This window comes from Phocoena phocoena, chromosome 3, assembly GCF_963924675.1.
Source record: "Phocoena phocoena chromosome 3, mPhoPho1.1, whole genome shotgun sequence".
Lineage (NCBI taxonomy): Eukaryota > Metazoa > Chordata > Mammalia > Artiodactyla > Phocoenidae > Phocoena > Phocoena phocoena.
The window spans coordinates 60,923,027-60,948,249 of record NC_089221.1 but is presented as its reverse complement, the minus strand read 5'-3'; the positions used below and the strand labels follow the sequence as shown (position 1 = coordinate 60,948,249).

At 45.9% G+C, this 25,223-nt stretch overlaps 1 protein-coding gene across 1 annotated transcript; it reads right to left on the bottom strand.

Annotated features, from left to right (window-relative positions):
- Nucleotides 1-1,017: 1,017 nt before the first annotated feature.
- F2RL1 (F2R like trypsin receptor 1) lies at nucleotides 1,018-12,086 on the bottom strand. The gene is made up of 2 exons (XM_065874992.1): nucleotides 12,005-12,086; nucleotides 1,018-2,129 (listed from the first exon to the last, which is right to left on the bottom strand). The coding sequence occupies exons 1-2, from the start codon at nucleotides 12,084-12,086 to the stop codon at nucleotides 1,018-1,020; spliced, it is 1,194 nt and encodes a 397-aa protein (XP_065731064.1).
- Between the last annotated feature and the right edge of the window lie 13,137 nt (nucleotides 12,087-25,223).

Sequence of the window (25,223 nt, the reverse complement as noted above, 5' to 3'; positions counted from 1 at the left end):
GATTGATAAATAATTGAAAGCCCCAATAAGTCAACAAACAGAATTCATTATAAGCTGAACGTAAAAGAGACACACAACATCCTGTTTGCTTCTCTTTTCAAAAACTGCCATGGCCCCTTGTCAAGTCGAAGCAGTACCCAGACCAATAGTTCCTAAAGTTTGGAGTGCACGAAAATCTTGTTAAAATGAAGGTTCCTGGGCCCTGTCCCCACACTCTGAGCTCTGATTCCTGAGTATAATGAATCTGCATTTTTCAACAAGATCCACAAGGATTTTTTTTTTTTTTTCGGTACGCAGGCCTCTCACTGTTGTGGCCTCTCCCGTTGCGGAGCACAGGCTCCGGACGCGCAGGCTCAGCGGCCATGGCTCACGGGCCCAGCTGCTCCACGGCACGTGGGATCTTCCCGGACCGGGGCACGAACCCGTGTCCCCTGCATCGGCAGGTGGACTCTCAACCACTGTGCCACCAGGGAAGCCCGATCCACAAGGATTTTGATGAGGTGGTACAAGAACCCCACTGACCATTCAAAACTGTCCAGTCCTAACTTATTGCCATTGGTTGGAAATCTAATTCTGGGCAGCTCCCTCACCTCTTCAGTTTCCTTATCCTTAAAGCCAGTCAATTGGACCAATCACCTCTGAGGGCCCTGAAGCCCTAACATGGTTGTGACTGACCCCAGATGTAAAATGTAGTTTTAGCTAAGAACTTGGTCTTCACGCCAATACTAGTCTTTGCAAATCACTGGGTTTCTGTCTTTTCTCCACCTTCTGAAAAGTCTGCTTCCATCAGTTCCGTTTCCAGGAGCACCTGAGTAGAGGAATTCTGAAACTGACATCTGTGTTAATTTGGGGAACTTTCCTTATGCAAACAGGGAAGCTCCCAGCAATCCTGAGAGCTGTTGCATATACATGGTATGTGGTGAAACCCCCTTGGTTGGGAAACAACAGAAGCATCCCCATAATGTTAATCAGGTTCCAAATCCCCGTACCTAACTTCCATCCGAGGAGCTGGAAAACTCAATAGGAGGTTTTAACACTGGTTGAACTTGAAGAGTAAGAGCTGGATTTCCTAGAGAATTTGACTGATGTGTGGGATACTTGCATCTGCTTTACAGTACGGACGCTCCGACAAAGCAGAGCATTCTTTGCGTGATCCCTGACGTCTTGTGAAATGAAGTAATAGACAAAGGGGTCAATGCAGCTGTTGAGGGTGGAGAGGCAGAGGGCTACGAGGTACAGGGCATAGACGTGGCTCTGGCCCCAGTTTTTAATCAGGAAGTAATGCACCACGAGCAGAAGGTTACTAGGAGTGAAGCAGATCAGGTACATGGCCAGGACAGTGATGATGAGCTTGATGGCTCTCTGTCTCTTCTTTTCTGAGTTTTTATCCAAGTCAGAAGATTGGAGGGTCCGGATCATCAGCACATAGGCAAAGGCCGTAAGGAAGGCTGGGAACAGAAAGATTCCGATGGCCAGAGAGAGGAAATAATTGAACATGTCCCCCACCAACACCGCCTTTGGCAAAACATCATGACAGGTCGTGATGTTAAGGGCTGGAATGTAGATGGTCTGCTTCATAGCGTATAAGGGGATAGTAACCAGCAGAATCAGCAGCCATATTCCCAGGGAGACACTGATGGCAATGCTCGCCTTCTTCATGGGGTACAGCATGGGGTTCACGATGACCCAGTATCTCTGCACACTGAGACAGGTCATGAAGAGGATGGAGCAGTACATGTTGCCGTAGAAAAAGCCAATGAGTACCTTGCAGAGAGATTCCCCGTAAATCCAGTTGTTGCCATGGATGTGATAGGCAATCTTCAAAGGGAACCAGATAACAGAGAGGAGGTCCGCCAAGGCCAGGTTGGCCATGTAAATCACAGCAGGGTGCTTCTTCTTCGTTCGGAAAAGAAAGACCCACAGGGCCATGCCATTACTTGGCAAACCAACCGCAAATACGATCATGTAGACAATTGGAAGAAAGACAGTGGTCAGTTTTCCAGTGAGGACAGAGGCAGAAAACTCATCCACAGAGAAGCCTGGTTCCACTGTTGCTCCTCTCCCCGTGATCTGAGGTGAGTTATCAACGTAACCAATGAGACTTCTTCCTTTAGAGGGTCTACTGGTTCCTGCGCAAGAAAGGCAAGGCAGACAAGGGTCATTACAGAAATCAACGTTTCCACAGAAATGCTGGTTTGTCCAAATAAAATCACTTCAAAGAAAGACAGGAGGGCCGGTGGGAAGGTCGCGGACAAGATGGTGCTGCTAAGCGCTACAGTCACCTGAAAATTTGGGCAGAAGAGGAAAGGAGGAGAGCAGCTGAGGAGAAAAAGAAGCAGAATGAACTGAAAGGGATTGAGAGACAACCGGCATGGACAGCATGTTACGGCAGCCCTGCCTTTCTCCAGAGCAGTGTAGCTGAAGAAAGCTTCCTGTGCTGTGTGAAAGAAGAGAAAGGAAGAAGACAGGAGGAGGAGTACACAAAATACTTACGGGTGCTTTCTTTGGGTGATGGAATTACTGAGATTTCTATGTTCTGGATTGGTTTGCTTGCTTTTTTTTTTTTTTTTTAACAGCAGGTATTTTTTATGGGAGGGTTGTGAAGTATGTGTAGAAGATAACATTGATTTCTATGAATCTCGAAAAAGGTGACGGTATTTCAATTTATTTTTACAAACTGTCCACACTCATTAGTTCCTACCTGTTCTCATCATGGCCATCTATCTCACTTGGGGCCATAAGACAGGATCCAGCCTGGCCTGTCACTCCCTAGCCCAAAGTCCAACACGGCGAGATTCTCAGGAGCACAGAGATAGTCCCTCTCCAGCCACAAGGACAGCCTCAGCCGTGGGCAGGGATCCCCCACTTCTGTGTGGGCTTCCTGGAGACCTTCCCATGGAAGCCAGAAGAAGACAGGCAAACCTTCCGGCCTCAAGGTCACTGGACGGATAGGTGCATGATTTCTGTTCAGACAAATGTGTATTCTGATTTTTAAGCAAGTAACATGGCAAGCTTTAACAATTTCCACTCTCATCCCCATATTATGAATTAAACTTTACAAATCACAAACCAATGGCAGAGCCAGCCTATGCCAACAAGGTGCTCATGGACCTGCGGATGAACATGAGGGACAATGTGAGGACATGGAAGGATCTGCCTTTAATTCTGGGGACGAGCAGTCCTTCACCAGGGCACTACAGTAAGCCAGGGAGGATGTGCAACCGACTCACAAGTTTATCTGATAATTTGTATGTTCAGTCATCATTTTTTCCTCTCCTACCTTTGTACCCATGTTCAGCAGGATTATTCACTTCTCTTAAGGCTTCCCAACTAAGAAGTGGGTGGATGAAAGGGTGTAGAGATCAATACTTCACTTCTCATTTAGCAGAGTGGGTGGCCCCCCAAAAGAGATGTCCATGTCCTAACCCCTAGAATCTGTGATCCTTACCTTATTTAGAAAAAAAGGTCTTTGTAGATGCAATTAGGATCTTGAGATGGGAAGATCATCATAGATTATCCAGGTGGGCCCTAAGTCCAATGACAATTGTCTTTATGAGAAAGGCAGAGGGAGATTTGAGAGAGAAGGAAGACAGAAAGGAGAAAGCAATGTGAAAATGGAGGCGGAGATTGGAGTAAAGTCAAGGAACAAGCTAAGGAATGCCAAGGAATACTAACAGCCACCAGTAGCTGGAGGAGGCGTGGAACGGAGTCTCCCCTAGAGCCTTGAGAGGCGCCCACGCTTTGATTTCCGACTCTTGACGTGCAGAACTGTGAGAAAATAAGTTCTTATGAACTGAAAACAACAGCTGGTGGTAATTTGTTACCGCAGACACAGGAAGTTAGTACACTTAGGACAGACTCATCTCTTCTTCCAATTTCTTTTATAATTTTTTCAAACGAGCATGAATTATTTTTAAATTTAAAAAATAAAATAGGGCTTCCCTGGTGGCGCAGTGGTTGAGAGTCCGCCTGCCGATGCAGGGGACACGGGTTCGTGCCCCGGTCTGGGAAGATCCCACATGCCGCGGAGCGGCTGGGCCCGTGAGCCATGGCCGCTGAGCCTGCGCGTCCAGAGCCTGTGCTCCGCAACGGGAGAGGCCACAGCAGTGGGAGGCCCGCGTACCGCAAAAATAAATAAATAAAATTAAATTAAAATAAAATAATATCCCTACATATTAGTGTTCTTCAAAGCTTGACCATAACCCACAGTAACAAATACATTCTATATGGTAACCCAGTTCTGATACATATAACCATAATGGAAAAAAAGTTTCACAAAATAATAATTAGCCTTATTGTGCAGGGTACACTCTAATACTTTCTATTGTATTCTGTTCCATTCTTATAAAATCCAGTCTCCACCTTCTACATTGATTTCATGACCCACTTACATGTTTTTCACAACCAGTTTAGCAGAGTGACCGATTTTACACACCACAAGAGAATAGTAACGACATATTTATAGACTGGTAATGTCTGGAACTTGCTCCAGGAGTCAAAATGGCAAGAGTCTCTGTGTGAGATTACAGGTTTAATTCCAGGACTGTCCTAATTCCTTTATCCTTAATTCCTAACTTCCTTATCCCCATGGTCCCTGGCAGAGCCCTGGACCTCGCACATGGGGTGGATTGAAAAGCTCAGCTAGCCCTACCGATGAAAAAAAAGGAAGGAGAATCAAGAGCGCAGCTCATGTCCTTAGAGCTCTAGCCTGACCCAGTTAGTACCCAAACCACACAGACGCCGGCAGGGGATTCCAGGACACACACACTTAATATCGTGTGTCCAGCGTTGCTTTCAACACTTCACGTGTATTAGCTTACTTCACGTTCACAACACCTTATGAGGAGGTACTATTATTAGAGCTGCATTTTCTAGATGCATAAACTGAAGCTTGAAAAAACTGAGTAAATTTTCCAAGGCTGAACAGTTGTTAGGTTGGAGAGTCAGGATTCAACCCAAGGCAGTCAGGATTCAACCCAAGGCAGTCCGTTTCTAGACTCCCTGGTTCTAACCCCTATATCACATAGCCTCAGAGACTGATGTGAGGTCACGCGCTGGAGTCTATTGAGACCAACCTAACCTGTGCGGATTCCACACGTGTGTTCTCAAACAGAAAATTTTAAATGTAAAGTTTTAACACCCCCGCTTTGAACTAGCCCCTCCTCTAATAATTTATACATTTATTTGTATTAATATTAACATGTTCTGGAAGACTTTCAGAGGTGTAAGAGAATCCTATAAATTCTCCATTGGTTTGAAAAGCGGTTAGCGGCTCTCCGGAGAGGCAGGTGTGGCAAAGCTGGTGACTGGACAGTGGACCCCTGTCCTGTGGACTCTTCCACTCAGAGAGCTGGGACACCCAGCCCAGAAACAGCCCACCAGAGACCAACTCAATGAATCAGACTGCGTTTCTACAGAATGGAGCCACCAAGATTTTCTAATTACCACAAAAAGACTCAATTTTTTCCCTTGGTACCAAGACAAACAAATAAAATTACATAACTTGCTTTATAAAAGGGAAGAAAATCTAAGCATTGATTGTCCGGAGTTACCCACATCACAAACATGATAACCGGACGTTATTTGCCTCCAAAGGGAAGAAGTACCTATGAAGTAATCTTGCAACAAACAAACGAACGAACGAACCCTCATCTGAAGAAGCCCCTGGATCCAACAGCCAAATTAATAGAAATAAAGGGGACAATAGGACATGTTCAATAACATAAGAATGTCATTAGCAAAATCCAGGCTGTGGAAACTGCTGCAGGATAAGGACCTCATTTCTTCAAAATATAAATTACAAGGCAAAAACCAAGAAAGAGGTGTGGAGGTAGGGCCCATAAATTAAAAGACTTATAAGACAGTATTAACCTTATGTAATGTGTGGACCCTGTTTGGATCTTGATTCAAACAAACTATTAATATAGTATTTATGACACTTATGAAACAATTAGAAATATGAACACTGAGTATTTGATTATATTACACAATTTTTGTCAGTGGTTATTATGTGGTGATGTTTGAAAAGAAAATTGCCATCTTTTATGAATACATACTGAAATATTTTAAGATGAAATTATATGTGGATTTATTTCAAAATAACGCAAGGAGGGGAACCCTCAGGTGCTGCTGGTGGGAATGTAAAGTGATGCAGGCACTGTGCAAATAAGTTGACAGTTCCTGAAACGGCTCACCATAGAGTTGCCATATGACCCATCAATTCCTACTCCTGAGTATACACCCAGGACAAATTGAAACACGTGTTCAAACAGAAACTTATACAGGAATGTTCATAACAGCATTATTCATAAAAGCCCCAAAGCAGAAATAACAAAATGTCCATCAACTGATGAATGGGTAGACAAAATGTGGTATACGCATACAATGGAACATTATTCAGCAATAAAAGGAAATGAAGAACTGATACATGCTACAATACAGATGAACCTTGAGAAGATTATGCTTTTGAAAGAAGTCAGTCACAAAGGAATATGTATTGTATGATTCCATTTATAATAAATGTCCTGAATAGGCAAATCCATAGACAAAAAAGTAGATTAGTGGTTGCCAGGAGCTGGGGAAACGGGGCAAATTGGGGGGTGATGGCTAAGAGCGGGGGGGGGAGTGGGATGTTCTTATGGGGTAATAAAAATATTCTAAAGTTGATTGTGGTAATGGATAGACAACTGTGAATATTCTAAAATGCACTGAATTGTAGACTTGGAATAGGTGAATTGTATGGTCTGCAAATTGTATCTGAAAGCTGTTAAAGAATAACACAGGAAGGAGGGCAGGAAGGAGGCTGGGGCATCATTGTTAAGGCTGAGTGAGAGGTACCTGGGATTCACTGTAATATTCTACTTTCACATGTCTAAAGTTTCCCATAAAAATAAACACACGCCAGGTCAGGAAGGTTCATGTAAAGAGAGATAAAAATCTATCTTAAATAAGAGTACTAAAATAAAGGGGAGGGGGGGAAGAGCAAGAAATACTACAAAAAGTTAGGGAAGGATTCAAAGAGAGAGAGAGAGAAAGAAAAATTTCCTGAGAATATTCCAACATACGACCTTGAATGATCTCAATCTGAAATACCAGTCATATTAGTTAGCTATGTTCATTGTACCAGTGGCAGAGCACACAAGCAGCATGCTGCTTGGTATAACACTGGTCAGTTCTGACACTGGTAAATGTCAAGATGCTGCTCAAAGTTCCCTGAAGCCCTTTCAGCACAGTGCACAGACTTTTACCTCGTACAGCATCCTATCCCAGTCACCCCAACTCACAGAACTTGTCTAGAACTGATGCTATTCCAGCTTCCAACTCTATAACCCATCCGCACACCAGACAAAATCATTTCTATTTTCGAGAGCGAAGATGAAATTAAATGTACATATGAAGTTTAAACACATGTAAAGTTTAAACACACAAAAGCATTCTCCATTTGGGACCTGTAATCAACAATACTTGTCCAAGTACACAAGCATACGCACCCACTGATGCTTAAGGCATCATCCCCCCACCCCAATTACAAACAAACAGGAAATAAGCAACGTTCATCAACCACCATTCCTAACTTACCATATCCTCAGCACAGTCCCTAGCATTAATAGCAGACACTACACTACTTAATAAGCATTGAAATGGAAAGAGAGTCACAATATGTCCATTGAAAAAAAGCAACTGGCAGAATATGCTTCCATCTATATAACAAAATTATAATTTGTTTGCAGATCTGAAGTCTAGAAAAATACCCACTAAACTATAAACAACGGCCATCTCTATAGAGTAAAATGGATGGGGAGGGGAAACTTACGTTTTTTACTTCACACCCCTCTATGTTGTTTGGATTACTTTTTCAAAGGAGTGTAAATTGGTACAATCTATTTGGAGGGCAATTTGGCAAAAACATCAAAATTTTCAGTGTGCTTGCCCTATGACTCATCAATTTATTGCTAGGAATTTGTCCTGAACGTATACTAGTAAAGTGCACAAAAACACTATGTGCAAGAATATTTACTAGAATATTGTTTACCGTGGTAAAACAAAAATGTTAGTTTCAATGACCATCGAAAAACAAAAAAGGCTAGTTCATTAATTTATGGCATTTATACAATGAATAATATTCCCTCTACACAAGTACGGACAGATTTTTTTTATACTGACCGTGAATAGATCTACTAGGTTAAAAAAAAAATAACTGTAGGACAGAACGTACAGTATGATCCTTCTATTGTTACAAAATGCATATATTTCTGCATAGAAAAGTCTGTTGAGAGTGAAGAGGGGAGAGAAGAGGGGATGTTTCGCTTTCTTTTTAACTCTTCGGATTTGTACAATTTCGGGGTAAAAATGCATGGAAAACTTTTAACTTTAAAAACGCTACCTGTTCTTTGTTATATTAAGCACCTTCCTGTTGCACACCCTCCCAGCCAAAGCAAGTACAGAGCAGCTACTTTATTTGTTTAAACTCTCCTCTTGTGTTCTTTCCCCTACTATCCTCCTCACCCCAAATCTTCTTTTGCTCCGACCTTTGGGAGCACAGATGAAAAAAAATAAAAGCTTCAGTCGCTCGGTACCCCTTCTCCAGGTACACTTTAGTCAACTTTCTCGTGTTCTTTCAGGATGAACTGTTTTCCTCTCAACATTTGTCCAGCTAATAAAACCATAAGACAAACACAGACTTCACTAAAACATTGCCTATCAAGGTTAATTAGTAACTACAAGGCCAGGAAGATGACCAAACACAAATTTAAAGTCCCATCTTCATGTTCTATGTGTTCTCTCTTATTACAAAACACTGGAAATCAGCCAGTGTTTACTATTACTATTACAAAACCATGTGCCCATGTGTCTATGAACAGAGGACCAATTAAAAATTATAATACATCCATTGACAACATTTTAGAGTCATTAAAAATGTTTTATATTTACTGATATGCTACTGATGTTTATATAAACACATACTTGTACAAAAAAATTTCTCTGTGAATATGTATTTTATGCACAGATGTATGAAAGCATGAGAAAGGCTGGAAACCAAAATGTTAGCAGTGCTTTGGATACTGAGGGTGATTTAATTAATGCAACCCCTTTTTTGGACTCATTTTTCCTTTACAGTGATCACATACAGCTTGTATAATTAAAAACCAATTACAAAAAGAACACAAGTTTCAGTCTCCAAAAGAAAAATGGAATGACTGCATTACAGGGGACTTCTCAGGTTCGTGACACAGTGGAAAGAAGTGCCTGAAAGAAGCCGACTTAAATGCTGAACTGCCATCAACCACCAGGTCACTCTGGGCAAGTCCCTTCACTTCATTCTTCATTTGCTATTTACTGAGGTCCTTTAGGGAATGAGACTGTGCTGGACTGTGGTGATGGAGGTGCCGCTAGGGGTCCCTGGCCTCCTGGAGTACGTGATCTGGTGGGGAGACAGATGAAACATTTACAGAAATAACTATCGATTACTGTTGTGATCAGAAAGAAAGCAGAGGCCTGATGGACAGTTTTCCTTGCCCCTCACTCCTCAATTCAGTGGCCCGTATCTGTAAAATGAGAAGGTTACACTCTAGGCTGAGTTCCCTTCCATAAGGCAGTCTTTTGGGGAAAAACCTTGGAGAAGAAAAATCAAACCTAGGATGTGTCCTGCTGCAAACCGAGGGGCACACCTTAGGGTAGAACCGAAGAGGGTAAGCAAAGACAGGTGCTAAAGGGCAGAAACACTGGTGAAGCCCTGTTTCTTAATCAAAATCAATCTAGCTTCAAGTTGTGAGGAAAGCTCCATCTACCTAAAGTCTCACTGTTACTTAACTGACCCTTTAGGACAGTTACCCTGCAAAGGAGTAAAAATATGTGGAGGGGAAAAAAAGTGCAATATTAAATACTTCTGGTTAACAAGTAACTTGATTTTTGTTATTGTTGTTAAAGTAAGGCCCCTTATACTTCAGGAATCCCCGCCCAGCCCCTCACTTTTTAAACAAGAACAAGCCAGACACTCAGGCAAGCTTCCTATAGGAACCGTTTGAATCATAAAACAGATGAATCATCAACATCCACATATTTTTTTTTTTTAAATGCAGGGGACACGGGTTCGTGCCCCGGTCCGGGAAGATCCCACATGCGGCGGAGCGGCTGGGCCCGTGAGCCATGGCCGCTGAGCCTACGCGTCCGGAGCCTGTGCTCCGCAACGGGAGAGGCCACAACAGTGAGAGGCCCGCGTACCGGGAAAAAAAAAAAAAAAAAAGTGTTTGCACAGGGCTTCCCTGGTGGCGCAGTGGTTGAGAGTCCGCCTGCCGATGCAGGGGACACGGGTTCGTGCCCCGGTCTGGGAGGATCCCGCGTGCCGCGAGCGGCTGGGCCCGTGGGCTATGGCCGCTGAGCCTACGCGTCCGGAGCCTGTGCTCCGCAACGAGAGAGGCCACAGCAGTAAGAGGCCCGCGTACCGCAAAAAAAAAAAAATGTTTGCACATACTAAGCTTTGCTCCTAAATTTTAAGTTTATAAGTTTAAAACATAAGGGTAAACGGACATGCGTGCATCACAATTTCAGTACTTCCTGTAAATAAATAAATGCCTTTATTCTTGTTTTTAAAAATTTTTAATACATCTTTATTGGAATATAATTGCTTCACAATACTGTGTTAGTTTCTATTGCGCAACAAAGAGAATCGGCCAAATGCTTTTACACATGTCCCCATATCCCCTCCCTCCCACCCTCCCTATCCCACCCCTCTAGGTCACCGCAAAGCACCTAGCCGATCTCCCTGTGCTATGCAGCTGCTTCCCACCAGACAACTATTTTACATTCGGTAATGCTGTCAATAAAATGTGTACCAGGGGTGCAGTTTCCAGTATCCACCAAAATACCCTTTGCTGTAACTCCAAAGGGAAAAGAATCACATTCTTCCGTCTAATTCAAATTCAGAGTGACTTGCTCTTTTACAATGTCTTTATGAAGAGGATAAAAGTGAGAACCTGCCTTTTACAACAGGTCTGCACATTTCGCAGGGAAATTAAAACTTCCCTTTTAAGGCTACCCTGGCTGCCCCAAACAGCGGGGCGTCCTTAGCATCACAGCAGTGCCATACCAGGCTTAACAGCGCCTACGCCCTCGGAGGCCTGCTCCGCCCGGGAGGCTCCACCCGCAGCCGAACAAGTTGGAGCACACCCAGGGCAGCACACCGTGGAACCCGGCTGCGGCGCACAAGCTGGCACCTGAGCGCCGCCAGGGACGGCTCCCGTGCTGTTCCCTTCCTGGGGCGGGCAGCCTCCGGCCTACAGACCTGAGCCGCAGCCAGCGAAGGCCGGGGAAACCCAGGGCCGTAAGTTCACTTGGTCGAATGTAAAGCAGGGTCGAAGAAGTTCCATTTATTTAATCCGCCCAACTGGCCTAAACCTCGGGGTGAGCGCTCGTCACCCCAAGAACCCAGCAGGGTCCGGCCCTGACTTCCACACCCCGGCTGTGCCCTGTGCCAGAGGAGCTGCAGGCCCCGGGGGCGTCTTGAACGCCGTGGGCCGGCCCCAAAGAGTGGCCTCCAAAAGTTGAAGGAGGCTGCAAAAACAGAAGCAGAAAGTTCCCAGGCCGCGGGCTCCCATCCACGCCACGCCGCTCTGAGCCATCAACTCGCTAACTCCGCGGGTCCTGCAGGACCAGCCCGGACGAGTCTCAAGGGTGTGCGAAATGTTCCTTAAGGATTTTCGTGTTTGCGAAGAAACCCACCGGGGCCAGAGAGGCTAAGCCCTCTGGGTACTCTGTAGAAGCGAACACTCCGCTCCCTCCCTTTCCCCTCCGTAGACTTCAGCCTCTCCCGCTTGTCCCAGCTGGTTGCTCCCAGGGCGCAGGGATCCCCTTCAAAGCGGCCGAGAGGAGGCTGCGGGAGGTCGGGAGGAGTTGGCGGCGGCGGCAGAACACCCTTCCCACACCTGGCCCTCTTCCCCCACCTGCCCATGGTGCCCAGGACCCCCGCTCCTTAGCCGCACGAGCCCTCCTTGGCCAAGTTTCTCACCTAGGACGGTGCGATTGCAGGAGGCAGAGGTCCCCAGCAGGATGACGCCCCCCAGCAGCCACGCCGCGCTCAGGCTTCGCATCCTTCCAGCAGCTCCGACACCCAGCGGGCGGGGAATTCGCCGCCAACGATTCGAAACTCAGAGTCCCACTCGCCGCTAGGAGAAAAAGCCACCCTCCCACCTGCCCCTAATTGGAGCCTCAGCGCACGCCTTCCCCGCAGCTGGAAAAGTTTCAGTGAAACTCTAGAAGCTCGACGTACCTGCGCGAGGCCACGCCCCGGGGCCGGAACGCAACGCTGGGCTCTGCGGTTCGAAGACCGGGCGTCCCGGCCCCGCCCCCGGCCGCCGCGCCCCACGCTGTGGCCCCGCCTCCGCCGCCCCAGGTGCGCCAGCCGCTAAGGTAGCTGTATCGGAATGCAAATGGCTGGAACGCTCAGATCGCCAGGCCGAAAACTACCTTTAACCTTTAATTACTCCTAGGGAGTCAGCCAGTGTTGTCCATCCCCATCCCTCCCCTTTCCTAAATGGCAAAAAGCCATGACCCGAGCTCGCTGCAGTTATCGTCGGTACTTGGTAGAGACTTCCCAGTGTCGTGGGCACTGTGGGATGAGGGATGAGTTTCTAATCTGCATTGGCAGGATGGACGTCTGCGGACACCCGCGAACGCGATGGGGAGCAGGAAGGGGTCCCGGCCAACCGGAGTAATCAGGGATCTGGGTTTAGGTTTGCGCTCTGATGTTAACTAGCTGTGACCCCTAGTAATACTCTCACCCCCTTCTAGGCCCCTTTCCCAGTCTGTGAGGTGGTGAGGGAGAAAACATTTGTAACAGCTACTTGAAGTGCCGCGTATAAATGATTTAGGAGCACAGTCTAATCCCAAAACAACCCGCGCAATAAGTATAACTATTATTACCATTTTACAGATGAGGAAATAGAACTGAGAAAGGTTGGATAAATTGCCCACAGTCACACAGTTGGTAGACACAGTCTGTAAATGTTCATCACAAGAAAACTTTAGTCTGTGACTTCTGCTTTCTTCTATTAATCACTGCACTATAAATGCTCCCACCAGCGTCTTTTCTGCATTGGGATCCCACAGTCCAAAGAAATATATAAGCAGTATGTACGCCTGTATGTATGTATGCATGCAGAAATATATAAGAGAGGGTGTGGGGAGAAGAAGTGGGAGACTGGGGATCGCTGCACAGGTCCTTCATTATATTGGTAATGTCTTTTTACTTGCTTAAAATAAAGTGTACTGTAATTCATTTAAACTCTTGGGTAGTGGAGGAGCAGAGAAGAGAAACGTGAGTGCTGTCCTGAGATACTTGAAGAGTTAGCATGTAGAAGAGGATTAGACATGTTTTGAGTAGCTCCAGAGAGCAGAACTATGTAGTAGCCACAGTGGGGGGCTGATTTCAGCTCAACGTAGAAAGAGAATTTTAACAGGGCTCGCTGGGGGAGTTCCCTGGTGGTCCAATGGTTAGGACTCGGCTCTTTCACTTCCGTGGCCCAGGTACAATCCCCGGTGGGGAAACTAAGATCCCCAAAAGCCGCCAGGCATGGCCGTAAACAAACAAACAGCCCCCTGCCTTAAATAAATAAATAAATAAAAACAGGGCCCCCTGGTCCCAGTCCTGGGGGCTGCCTGGTGAGGTTAAGGGCCACATCACTGCAGGGCTTACAGCAAAGGACCAGAGCATCCGTCCTGCAGGTTGGAGAGGGAGTTCCCTCCCAGGATCAGGGGTCAGATTGGGTGAGTCCAGGTAGCCTCTTGAGGGGCTTGAGTCCTGGGAGTCCATGATTCTTCCTTGAAGACCAAAGTTTGGTGAGTCAGTTGCCAGTGACCATCATTATTTATTGAACAGCCATAAACTGAATGGCTACCATCTTGGCCCTGTGAGTTTCTAGGATGGAGCTTACCTCTGATAAAGGCCCTGTGTCATGTGTGTGGCCTCTTGCTGAACCTATCATGGGACCAATTAACGAACTAATGGGGGTTCCAGATAATTCAGGCAGACAAAATTGTATAAAATGTCATGTTAGCCAGTTGTTTCAACCATATCCCCAATAAGACATTTCCCCAAATTTACATAAGTGGAGGGTTGGCATTCTGCCTCTTCCCTCTGCCCTGACAGAGCTCACAGGAGCAGGAAAATAAATGGTTGAAAAGGAAGAGAAGCAAATGGCTCTGAACGTGCCATGAGAGTGGAATAATTGCTCCCTGAATAACAGGAGTGGACTGCTTCCCAACACACACAGACAAGAGGGGCCAGGGAAAGCTGTCCAGTGAATGAGATCATTCTTTTTAATGGGTGCCTTTCAGTAGCCCCATCTCTTAAGAATCTCTCATTGCTATGTCTGGTGTTCTTTTGGAAATGTAAGAGCGTAGCCTTTTAAATTGTATAACCCTGTGGGCAAATTCTGGCCTTCCCCGTTCCTAACATCTGTGTGACTTGGGAGAAATCACTACGTACCCTCTCAAAGCTTTAAGTTCCTTACCTATAAAATGGAGTCAAGGGAATTTCCTGGTGGTCCAGTGGTTAGGACTCCGCGCTCTCACTGCCGAGGGCCCAGGTTCAATCCCTGGTCAGGGAACTAAGATCCCACAAGCCTCCTGGTGTGAAAAAGAAAAAAAATGGAGTTGATTTTTTTTAGTTGAGATGTGCCTGAGGATAAAACAAATTGTGATTGTGTTTTTGTTTCCTTCCTTTCTCTCAGGAGTCTTCTTTATGCCCCCTACCTGCACCTCAGCTCTCAGGATGCTGTGTCCCAGAATCACACCCCTGGGCCCTCTTTTCCTCCCTGGAAAAGTTGCCTTCTAGAAGCAGCACCAGGGTCTTCCTCATCCTGTCCAGGAGACAGTTCTCCTGATGGGGATCAGGTCACTCCTGAGGGTCCTTCAATAGGGAAGGTACTCAATCCCAAGACATACCTTCGATCTTTCCAAGCCTCCATTTCATCAGCTGTTATATGTAACTATTACATCTATAATCTGGGGATGATACTAGTACCTTTCTTATAGGCTGGTTATGAAGATTCAGCCTGCTAAATGCCCATAAAGTACTTCTTAGCACAGTTCCTCACATATAGTAAATAAGAAATGGTAGCAACTATAGAATGACTGCCCCAAGGGGCAATCTTCCTCTTTCCAGAGAACAATGCATCAACATCCAGCTGTTTTCAACTTAAATTTTTATTAGTATTTTATGGAACTATGCCTTGAATCATCAACATTTCCAAGAAAATATTTTATTGAACAATGCCATGAGTTAATGATCTCAAGAATGCGGTTTCTCCCAGTGGCCTGACTACATTCATTTGAGTCAGTTTGCAGATGTTTTCTCGTGACTTTGGGAGTAGAGTATTTGCTTTTTAGATTTTGACTCCTTTGCCCTGTAGGGCTGGGGGGATTTTACGGCTCTGTGGAACAGTACAGAGAAATAACCACAGGCAATTCCAGACAGTCTGGCTTTCAGGGACAGGGAACTTGGTGCACTTTCTCACCCTCTACAGCTCTAAGGAAAATAAAGTAGGAACTGGGGAAGGCCAGACCCTGAGGGAAAAGCCATTTCATTCAATCATTCCTACAGTCATTTATCAAACGCATCAAACTCTTTCTGGAGAAACAAAGACTTAGTCCCTGCACTCTTGGGTCCCAGTCAAATATAGATGGAGGAAATGTGACAGTCATTTACTCACTCTGGACAAGGTTAGGAATGACCTTCACATGGTAAATCCTTTGATCAGTTCTCAGTCTTCATGTTACTCAACCCGACTGTGGAATTTGGCATAATTGACCTCTCTCCCTTCTTGAATGCTATGTTCACCTGGCTTCCTGGACCACTCTTGTCCTGATTCTCCTCCTGTCTCCCTGGCAACTCAGAAGGGGTTGGTTCTTTTCTGGTTCTCATTTACTGTCCTCGATTCTACCCTCTAGGGTGACTGTGGGTTTGTCCTTGGACTGCTTTTCAATATACGCTCATTTCCTTTGGTCATCTAATCCAATCCTGTGTTTGTTTGTTTTTTTTTTCGGTACGCGGGCCTCTCACTGTCGTGGCCTCTCCCGTTGCGGAGCACAGGCTCCAGACGCACAGGCTCAGCGGCCATGGCTCACGGGCCCAGCCGCTCCGCGGCACGTGGGATCTTCCCGGACCGGGGCACGAACCCGTGTCCCCTGCATCAGCAGGCGGACTCTCAACCACTGTGCCACCAGGGAAGCCCTAATCCTGTGGTTTTAAATACCGTACTTATGCTGACAACTTCCAAATTTGTATTTCTATCCCAGATTTCTCCTTTCCAGACACAACATATCCATTTAGCTACTCAACATCTCCACTTAGACATGACTTTAGGCATATCAAGCATAAGTTCAAAACTACATTTCTGACCCACCCTGCCCCTCTCGTAGTTTTCCCATCTCCTTAAATTGCAATTCCATCCCTCCAGTTGCTCAGATCAAAAATCTTGGAGTCATCTGTGACTTCTTTCTCTTATATTCCACATCTGATCCATCAGCAAATCCTCCCTTGAAAATATATCCCAAATACCACCCTGGTTCAAGTTACCATTATCTTTTGCCTAGATTACTGCAATAGCCTTGTGACTTGTCTCTCTCCTTTTACCCATAAGCCTCTACACAGTCTTCTCTCAACATAGCGGTCAGACTGAACCTGTTCAGCTGTGTATCAGTTCAGGTAACTTCCTCACTTAAAATACTGAAGTAGCTCCCCACTTCCCTCTGCATAGAAGCCAAAGCCTGTCAAAGGCTTACACGTGCTGCCCTCCCCTACCTCCCATACACAACTCCCTTAACTTCATCTTTTCTGTTCCCCTCACTATTCTGCTCCAGCCACACACACACTCTTGCCGTACCTTTGCCTGGAATGCTTTTCCCTCGAACACCTATGTAGTTTCAGTCTTCACTTCCTTCAGGTTTTTGCTAAAATGCTATCTTCCCAGTGGGGCCTTCTAAGAAGACCTTATTTAAAATTATACTCCCATCCTATACTCTCCATCCTCCCTCTATGTTTTATTTTCCTCCATGGCATGGATTGCCAGATTGATATTCTACATGTATTTATTTATTATCTAGTTCCTCCACTGCAAAGTAAGCTCTATGAGTACAGAGTTTTTTTAGTTTTTTACTTTGTGGCATTTTTTAAAGTATTTAGAGAGTAACAGTATCTAGCACTGGCAACTGCCTCTGATATACTTATCTCTATAAGGTCTTAAATGTTATTATTTAAGTCCCAGTTTAAATCACTTTTCTTTTTGTGTGTGTGTGTTCTTGTGTGTTTTTTAATATAAATTTTATTTATTATCTAAGTCCCAGTTTAAATCACTTTTCTTTTTATGTGTGTGTGTGTGTGTGTGTGTGTGTTGTGATTTTTTTTTTTAATAAATTTTATTTATTTTATTTTTGGCTGCACTGGGTCTTTGTTCCTGTGTGTGGCCTTTCCTCTGGTTGCAGCAAGCAGGGGCTACTCTTTGTTGCGGTGCACAGGTTTCTCATTGCAGTGGCTTCTCTTGTTGCAGAGCATGGGTTCTAGGTGCACAGGCTTCAGTAGTTGTGGCATGCGGGCTCAGTAGTTGTGGTTTGCGGGCTCTACAGTGCAGGCCCAGTAGTTGTGGTGCACGGGCTTAGTTGCTCCGCGGCATGTGGGATCTTCCTGGACCAGGGCTTGAACCTGTGGCTCCTGCATTGGCAGGTGGATTCTTAACCACTGCGCCACCACGGAAGCCCTAAATCACTTTTCTTAAAATGCAGAAAGGCAAATGTCTAAAGCACTGCAAAAGCCAACCTATAAAATGTAGAGGACAGATATTTTTATCTGTTTTGTCCACTGCTGTGTTCTCAGTGCTAGAACAATGCCTAGTACATAGAACGAGCTCAACAAATACTTGTGAATGAATTAATTCTTACATATTGCACACCTACTCTCTTTCACTCACTCTGCTAGAAGCTAGGATTACAAAGGTCCGTACCTCTACCTCCATTGTGTCATTGGTCAAATGTGAAGAGAGATGCGTAAGTCAAGTATTGAGGGAGAGGAGTTGGTGCGTGAAGCATCTCTGAAGGGCTACGCACACACGGAGAAAGGATGACTCTTACCCGGGGGAATCAGAAAAGGCTTCCTGAAGGAGGGGGCATCTGAAGAGGGCTTTGAAGGATGAATAGTTCGCCAGGTGATAAATAAATCTCCAGATAAATCTCCAAATCTTAGTTGCTTCACTGAAATAGATGTTTCTTTCTTACTCAAAGCCAAATCCAAGTCTAAGTTTGGTGGAAGGTTCTCCTCCAGGTGGGGATAAATGAGCCAGGCTTCTCTCAGCTTGGAGCCCTGCCATCTTCACCTCATGGCTTTCAAGGGCACTACAGAAGGAAAGAGCAGGAAGGATTCTGCCTATACGGTTTCCACAGCTCTGGCCTGAAAGTGGCGCGCAATCATTTCTATATTCCATTGACCAGAACTCAGGCACATGGTCACAGCTCACTGCAAGGGAGACTACGTGCCCAGAAGGAAGGGGAAAAAAGGAGTTCAGTGGACAGCTAGACAGTTTCTGTTATCCCAGGCATAATGGGGTAGAGACAGGCCCCCAAGAGAAAGCATGTTATGAAAGTGTGATATGTTTGGGGAACACTATGGCGGAAACCAAGAGCGTGTGAAGGAAAGTGGCCAACGATAAAACTAGAAAGTAGGCAGGACTCACCTAGGAAGGGCTTCTGTTTTCCATGAAAAAGCCCTTGGACTTTGGTCCTGAGGGTGTTGAAGATTAAACCATCCTTTCTCAGCCCTATCTTCACATCACTGAAACTGACAGGGTGGCTTTGCTGGGGCCAAGAGAAAAGACTACCTCAGGTAGGAGTCATAGGAGGAAGAAACAGGAAGAAGAAAATGGGAGGAGAAGAGAGAGTCACTCCTACCACAAATGCCGCCGACATGAGCATCTCAGCCCACCAGTCAACCTGTCCCCATCTTTTTAATCACCATGTAGCATAATCATGGCTCTCATGCCTCAGCCCTGTCATGTGCTTGTTTCATTAAGTAATCACTGGCACAGATGCCATCACCGAGCTCTTTGTGAGGTATGGATGCCAGTTCTGCCCCACCTCGTGTAACGCCTTTTCAGAAAGGTGAGGTAGGGCGGCCTTTCTCTGTTTACACTCTTCCCAGCGATGCATGGCCTAACCCCACCTACAGCCCTGTTTGAAAGCCTTGTAACATTTTTCCTTAAAGTTTTTTCCCCCAATTGTTTGAATGGCAGAAACAAAAAAATCTAAAAATTAAAAACAAAAAACTCCCCAAAGATCATAAGCCTAAACAGTAGTTGGTGGCTAACGCCTAAAAATACTATCATTTGAAATTATTCCTTTGGGTCTGGCAAGCCTCTGGGAAGCCGAGAGACCTGCATTACGGTTCCAATCTTTGTCTCCCATCCCTCCAGACACCCCCATTTCACTGCCGCTGAGCTGAGAGATGCCGGGTGAGTGGGGCACCCCTGGGGGCCTCCCTTCCTCATGCCCCAGGGCTTCTAAGGGCCCCTCCAGCTCTAATTGATGAGTGGAAGTAAACTAATGCTTCTGAGATGAGTGCAGAGAGTGGGGAGCGAGGGAGTCCAGCGTGGGGCGGCTCCAGGCTGACTGGGGGGACCAGAGGGCAGTGCCAAGGACACACCTGCCACCTCAGCTCCTCTCCAGAGAGGCTCTTAGTGTCGGAAGGAGCCAGAGCTCCTCCCCTGGTCTAATCACAAGGAGTGAAAACCACCATCCCAATTTTAAAGAAGTCTAACTGCTGACTTTTCTTCTCACACCATCCTCTTTAGATAAGTGGCCAAAAAAAGAAAAAAAAAGACATTCAATCCCAGAATATAGTTGTTTTCCAATTTGGTTGCTCATAGACTAGTTAGTTGTTCCCTCTTCTTTGTTTCCAGTTTCTACCACAAGCTCCACCCGCCACTCGCCACTCACAGGGGCTCATTCTTAGAGCCTCATCTAAAGAAGAAATGCTTCTCTTTCCTGATTACGCATGCAACACATACTTATTAAGTTTATTGTAAAAAAGACTGGAAAATACAAAAAGAAGGGAGGAGAGGGAGGGAGGAAGGGAGGGGAAGAAGTAGGAAGGAAGGATCCAGAGATAACTGCTCTTAACAGTTGGACCTACGTCTTTCTAGTTAGAGCTATCTTTTTAAAAACCAGATTAAGATTACATTGCCTAACTGTTTTTTTAGTTTTCCCCACTTGACAACATAGGAACATCTTCCCAAAGTCTTAAATATTCTTCCATAGCACCATTTTTGGTTACCGTAGAATATTTCGTCTTCTCAGTAGATCCTTATTTAACCTGTTATAGACTACCCATATTATTTTAGGTTTTTGTTGTTGTGTTTTAAATAACAGAGATAAACATATTCTGATACATACGTTTTTTCCCTGCAGTCTCAGACTATTCTTTTAGGACAAAATATTTTTAAAGATGGGTGGATTTCCTACACCAAAAAAATTCTGTTGGGACTTCCCTGGTGGCACAGTGGTTAAGAATACACCTGCCAATGCAGGGGACACGGGTTCGAGCCCTGGTCCGGGAAGATCCCACATGCCGCAGAGCAACTAAGCCCGTGAGCCACAGCTACTGAGCCTGCACTCTAGAGCCTGTGAGCCACAACCACTGAGCCCTCATGCTGCAACTACTGAAGCCCACGCACCTCGAGCTCGTGCTCCACAACAAGAGAATCCACTGCAGTGAGAAGCCCCGTGCACCGCAACAAAGAGTAGCCCCTGCTCGCCGCAACTAGAGAAAGCCCGCATGCAGCAACGAAGACCCAACACAGCCAAAAATAAATAAATAAATTTATTTTTAAAAATTCTGTTTATTTTAAAAGCTTTTAATGATTATTATCAAATTACCCTTCAGAAACAATGTACCAATTTATAGTCCCATCAGCAGTGTCTCTGTGTCCATCTCTTCACATCTTCACTGGCAGTGAGTGTTACTTTTTAAAATATCTCTACTAATCTGATCATCCTGCCCTGATTTTAATATTTATTTACTCAAGGAGCAGAGCAGGGGAAAGGATTTTTCATGGAGGTGAGAAGAACCTAAGAGATGGGGAGCTGTGATTCTAAAGCATAATCTAAGCGCACAACCAGTAAATATTTGTACAAATTCTATGTAGATCTTGTTTTAGCAGAGTTACTTTAGTATAAGGAGTATATTGGCTGCCGTAGGAGATTTGCCTCAAAGTCCTTTGTACTTACTGGCTACAGGACAGAAAGTAAGCAAACAGTGAGGCCTCTCAGTCTCAGGTTTCTCTTATATGAAATAGCTGTTCAACCCACAGGGTGTTTGTGACAATGAAATAAGAAAATGTGCATAAAAGTCCTTTGGAAACCATGACAGCACTAAACCTAGGCTGGGGATTCTTACTGTTGCTATCTCTAACCACAGTGAAAGATCGTATTATACCTGACCTTAAATAAATCATGTTGTTTTTAGACAAATCATCCCATAATCCCTAGCCAACTAAAGGTCTTGCCTCTACAGCCCAGCAGGATTAGACCTTCGTCCTGGAGATGTGGCAGACTATACAGGTGAGAGGAAGAGACCTCAGAGCCACTTCCTAACAGCCCAGGATCTTACAGTTTCACAAAGTAACCAGGCGCATGAGACAGATGCATCTACAAAACCAGTCAGGGATGTTAGAGAAGGAGCTGAGACCAGCGTGTGCCCTCAGTCGGGGCGGTGAAAACTTGTGGTGGCACCAGGGGCCAAGCCCCACCAGCTAAGAAGAAGTTGTAGCCCTCAAGCAGGGCCAGACTGGAGGTCTGTATGCTTGGTAGAGGCTGGTAGGAAGCTGCTGTTTGCCTGGGATCCCTGGTGAAACTGCAGAGACCCAAAGGCCTGTGGGAAGCTGGTGAGGAGAGGAAGGGGTTTGGAAAGCCAGGGGTGTCTGGATTTGCTATGAAAGACAAATGGGGGGACAGAGGCCCAGAGAGCCTGTGAGCCCAGAAAGTTACTTCCTGGCAGTTTAAGCACAGCTGGTGGGAACCTAGAGGAAGGACGGCCTGGGAAATCTGGGAAAGAGTGAGGCCATAATTCTCAGCTGCTCCAGGCAGCAGAAACTAGTTTGGTCCTGCTGTTTAGCGTTTGTGAACTTCTCATTAGCATTTGAAGGAAGTGCCAGCAGAACACCCACAGAGCCTTTAGAGCTGTGCTCAGCCTGCTGGGCTGGACGGGGGCGGGGAGCCTAATTGCTCTGACGTCAGCCTGACTTCAAGAATCCAGTTATCTCCTGGACCCTAAGAAGGGGCTGAATCCAGTTGCTATCCCAGCTAAAGCCCAAAGTCATTCTGTTTATAAAATGTCCCACGTTCTTAGCTACTTCTATCTTTGGCCCAATATACTGGGTTGGCCCAAAAGTTCGTTTGGGTGTTTCCATAACATCTTACGGAAACCCTGAAAGAACATTTTGGCCAACTCAATAGAAAGCATAATAATTTGGGAAAGAAAAAAATTACTGCCATAGAAAATGTTCAATTATTACCTCACTTAACCATCACTCCATCTTACAAAATAGAAACTAGTATTGTCTTCTTGTTAGAAATAGCATGTTTCAGAAGCAGTTTCAGAAACAGATGCCAAACTCATAATCTGATAGCAGAGGCATCCCTAGTAATACTACATGCTTGAGTTTCCAGAAGCTTCCCTGAATTTTTTGCACTTAGAAATTAGGTGTTTATTTCTTAGGGGAAAAATCAGGCCAATTTTTGGCTTTGGAGCCCAAGGATGGCACGTAGGTGTGTCCAGGGATTCAGGTTTTGGTTCTCGAAGAACTGCAACCAGGCAATGAATGTGCAACTGTCTTGTCCTGCTCTTCTGAGAGGGGAAAAAGATGGAGTGGACGAATATGGAGTTTAAAGCACCTCCGTCCCGCCAGCTCTACAGGCCCCAGTTATTTTGAAATGAAACTCACTTTAGAAATGCAAATGACTCACCATTTGGAGTTGGGGTTTCAGCGTCCGCCAAGCTCACTGTGGCTTTGAAGACCTTTAGGGAGCTGGTTGTGTTCGCCCGGGAACACCTCCCTCCCGGGGATACCTCCCTCCCGGGGTTGCTGCTGGAGCCAGAGGAGATCGGGACAGTAAAAGGGCTTTTGGTAAAGTGTGAAAGATAACATTCAATTTTATAGTGATAATGCTGAGTCCTGAATATCTCGCAGCCCCTTGAACTAGCCAATGGAAGAGACAAGATTTTGCAAGGACTCTATGCCACTGCCCTGGGTAGACAAAGTCTTGGTCTAGAGCTGCTTCTATTCTTTTTTTTTTTTTAAGATTTTTTTGATGTGGACCATTTTGAAAGCCTTTGTTGAATTTGTTGCAATACTGCTTCTGTCTTATGCATTGGCTTTTTGGCCACAAGGCGTGTGGGATCCTAGCTCCCTGACCAGGGATCGAACCCGCACGCCCTGCATTGGAAGGCGAAGTCTTAACCACTGGACCGCCAGGGGAGTCCCCTAGAACTGCTTCTGTTCTTAAAATCTGATTTCCCATTTCTCCCTGCCCCTCCTCCCCGACAGCACCACAAAGACTGGGGCCTCTCTTGGGCAGTGTTCTCTGCCACATTGAGTTAGCCCATGACACTGCAGCTGCACGGGTCGAAGAAAAAACATACCTGGGGCCCCCAACAGTAAAGCCATGTGAAAGCATCTGAGATGCTGTGCGGGGAGGAGGTGGAGAAGGCAACAGAGGAGAGAGCTGGGAGAGGAAGATGGGAAGAGAAGCCCAGAGTTCTATCCCACAAGCGCCCGATGGAAACTGCTTACTGCTCCGGGCCCAGCAGGCTCCCCAAACAGGCCTCAAGGCTGGTTTATCAGATGCTAAAATCCCTCATTTCCATTTCCAGAGGGAGTTTTATTTCTGAATAACTGAGCTAGATAAAATAACAGAGATGCAGCAGGGCCTCACCGGTTAAGAGCTAGTACTTCTGGGCAAAATTGCTTGGGTTTGAATCTTGACTTCACCTCTTATGAGCTGTGTGACCTTGGGCAAGATAATTAACCTCTCTGTGCCTGAGTTTTTCTTATCTGTAAAGCAGGACAAATAGTAATAGCACCAGGTTCTTACATACTGTACAAACTATGGGAGTTAATCTTTATCGAATACTTAGAACAGGTCCTGGCACATAGTTTCTTTAACGTTTTAAAAACAGATATTATTATATTATTATTATTTTGGCCGTGCCTAGTGGCTTGCAGGATATTAGTTTCCTGACCAGGGATTGAACTCGTGCCCTCCGCAGTGGAAGCGTGGAGTCCTAACCATTGGACCACCAGGCAAGTCCCAAAATAGATTTTTTTTGTTTTTGTGGTACGCGGGCCTCTCACTGTTGTGGCCTCTCCCGTTGCGGAGCACAGGCTCCGGATGCACAGGCTCAGCGGCCATGGCTCACGGGCCCAGCCACTCCGCGGCATGTGGGATCTTCCCGGACCAGGGGCATGAACCCGTGTCCCCTGCATTGGCAGGCGGACTCTCAACCACTGCGCCACCAGGGAAGCCCCCAAAATAGATATTATTTTATTAATGCATCTCCCTGACTAGATATATGCTCTGAGAGCAAGGCCCTGTCTGGATTTGCTTATTGTACATCCAGTGCTTAGCGCAGCATACAGTAAACAGTCAACTCTCTGGATAAAGGGACCCTCTCAAACCCTTCCTAGACTCCCCACTACAGAGAAGGAAGGCTGCAGCTCCGGCTCCACCCATACAAGCAATAAAAGGCACAGCTGCTAGCAGTCAATGAAACCAAAGTGACCCCTGGAGCTATGCCATGACACAGTTCCCTGTTCTCAGACCCCCGGACTTCTCCTTGTTTTCACCGCACAGGATGTAGGGCCCCGAACTTATTTACTTGGAGGAAGCGTTTGGTCTCTGAGTCGGGAGTGTCTGCCCAGGTCCAGGTGTGGGCCAAGTGTCCTCGGTCTCCCACACTCCCCTGGGGAAAACAGTCAGCAGCCCAGATAGCTCTGTGGCTTGTGGGCAGAGAGCCAGCCTCCTTCCTCTGTTCTCCAGGCACCTGATCCTTCTGCAGAGGCTTGGGCTGGACGCATGTGTAACAGAGAGCTAGCTCCAGCCCAAAGTTTCTTCCTGAAAATGTCGACATCTCCCCCTCAACTCACAAGGCAATCAGCATTTGCGGGACCCTGCTTGGCCCTCCC

What these genes read in the sequence shown, in the direction of transcription:
- F2RL1 (XM_065874992.1), bottom strand. Translation starts at nt 12,086, where the DNA reads ATGCGAAGCCTGAGCGCGGCGTGGCTGCTGGGGGGCGTCATCCTGCTG. An exon ending in CTGCAATCGCACCGTCCTAG is followed by an intron (nt 2,130 to 12,004) that starts GTGAGAAACTTG and finishes TTTCTTGCGCAG; the next exon opens with GAACCAGTAGACCCTCTAAA.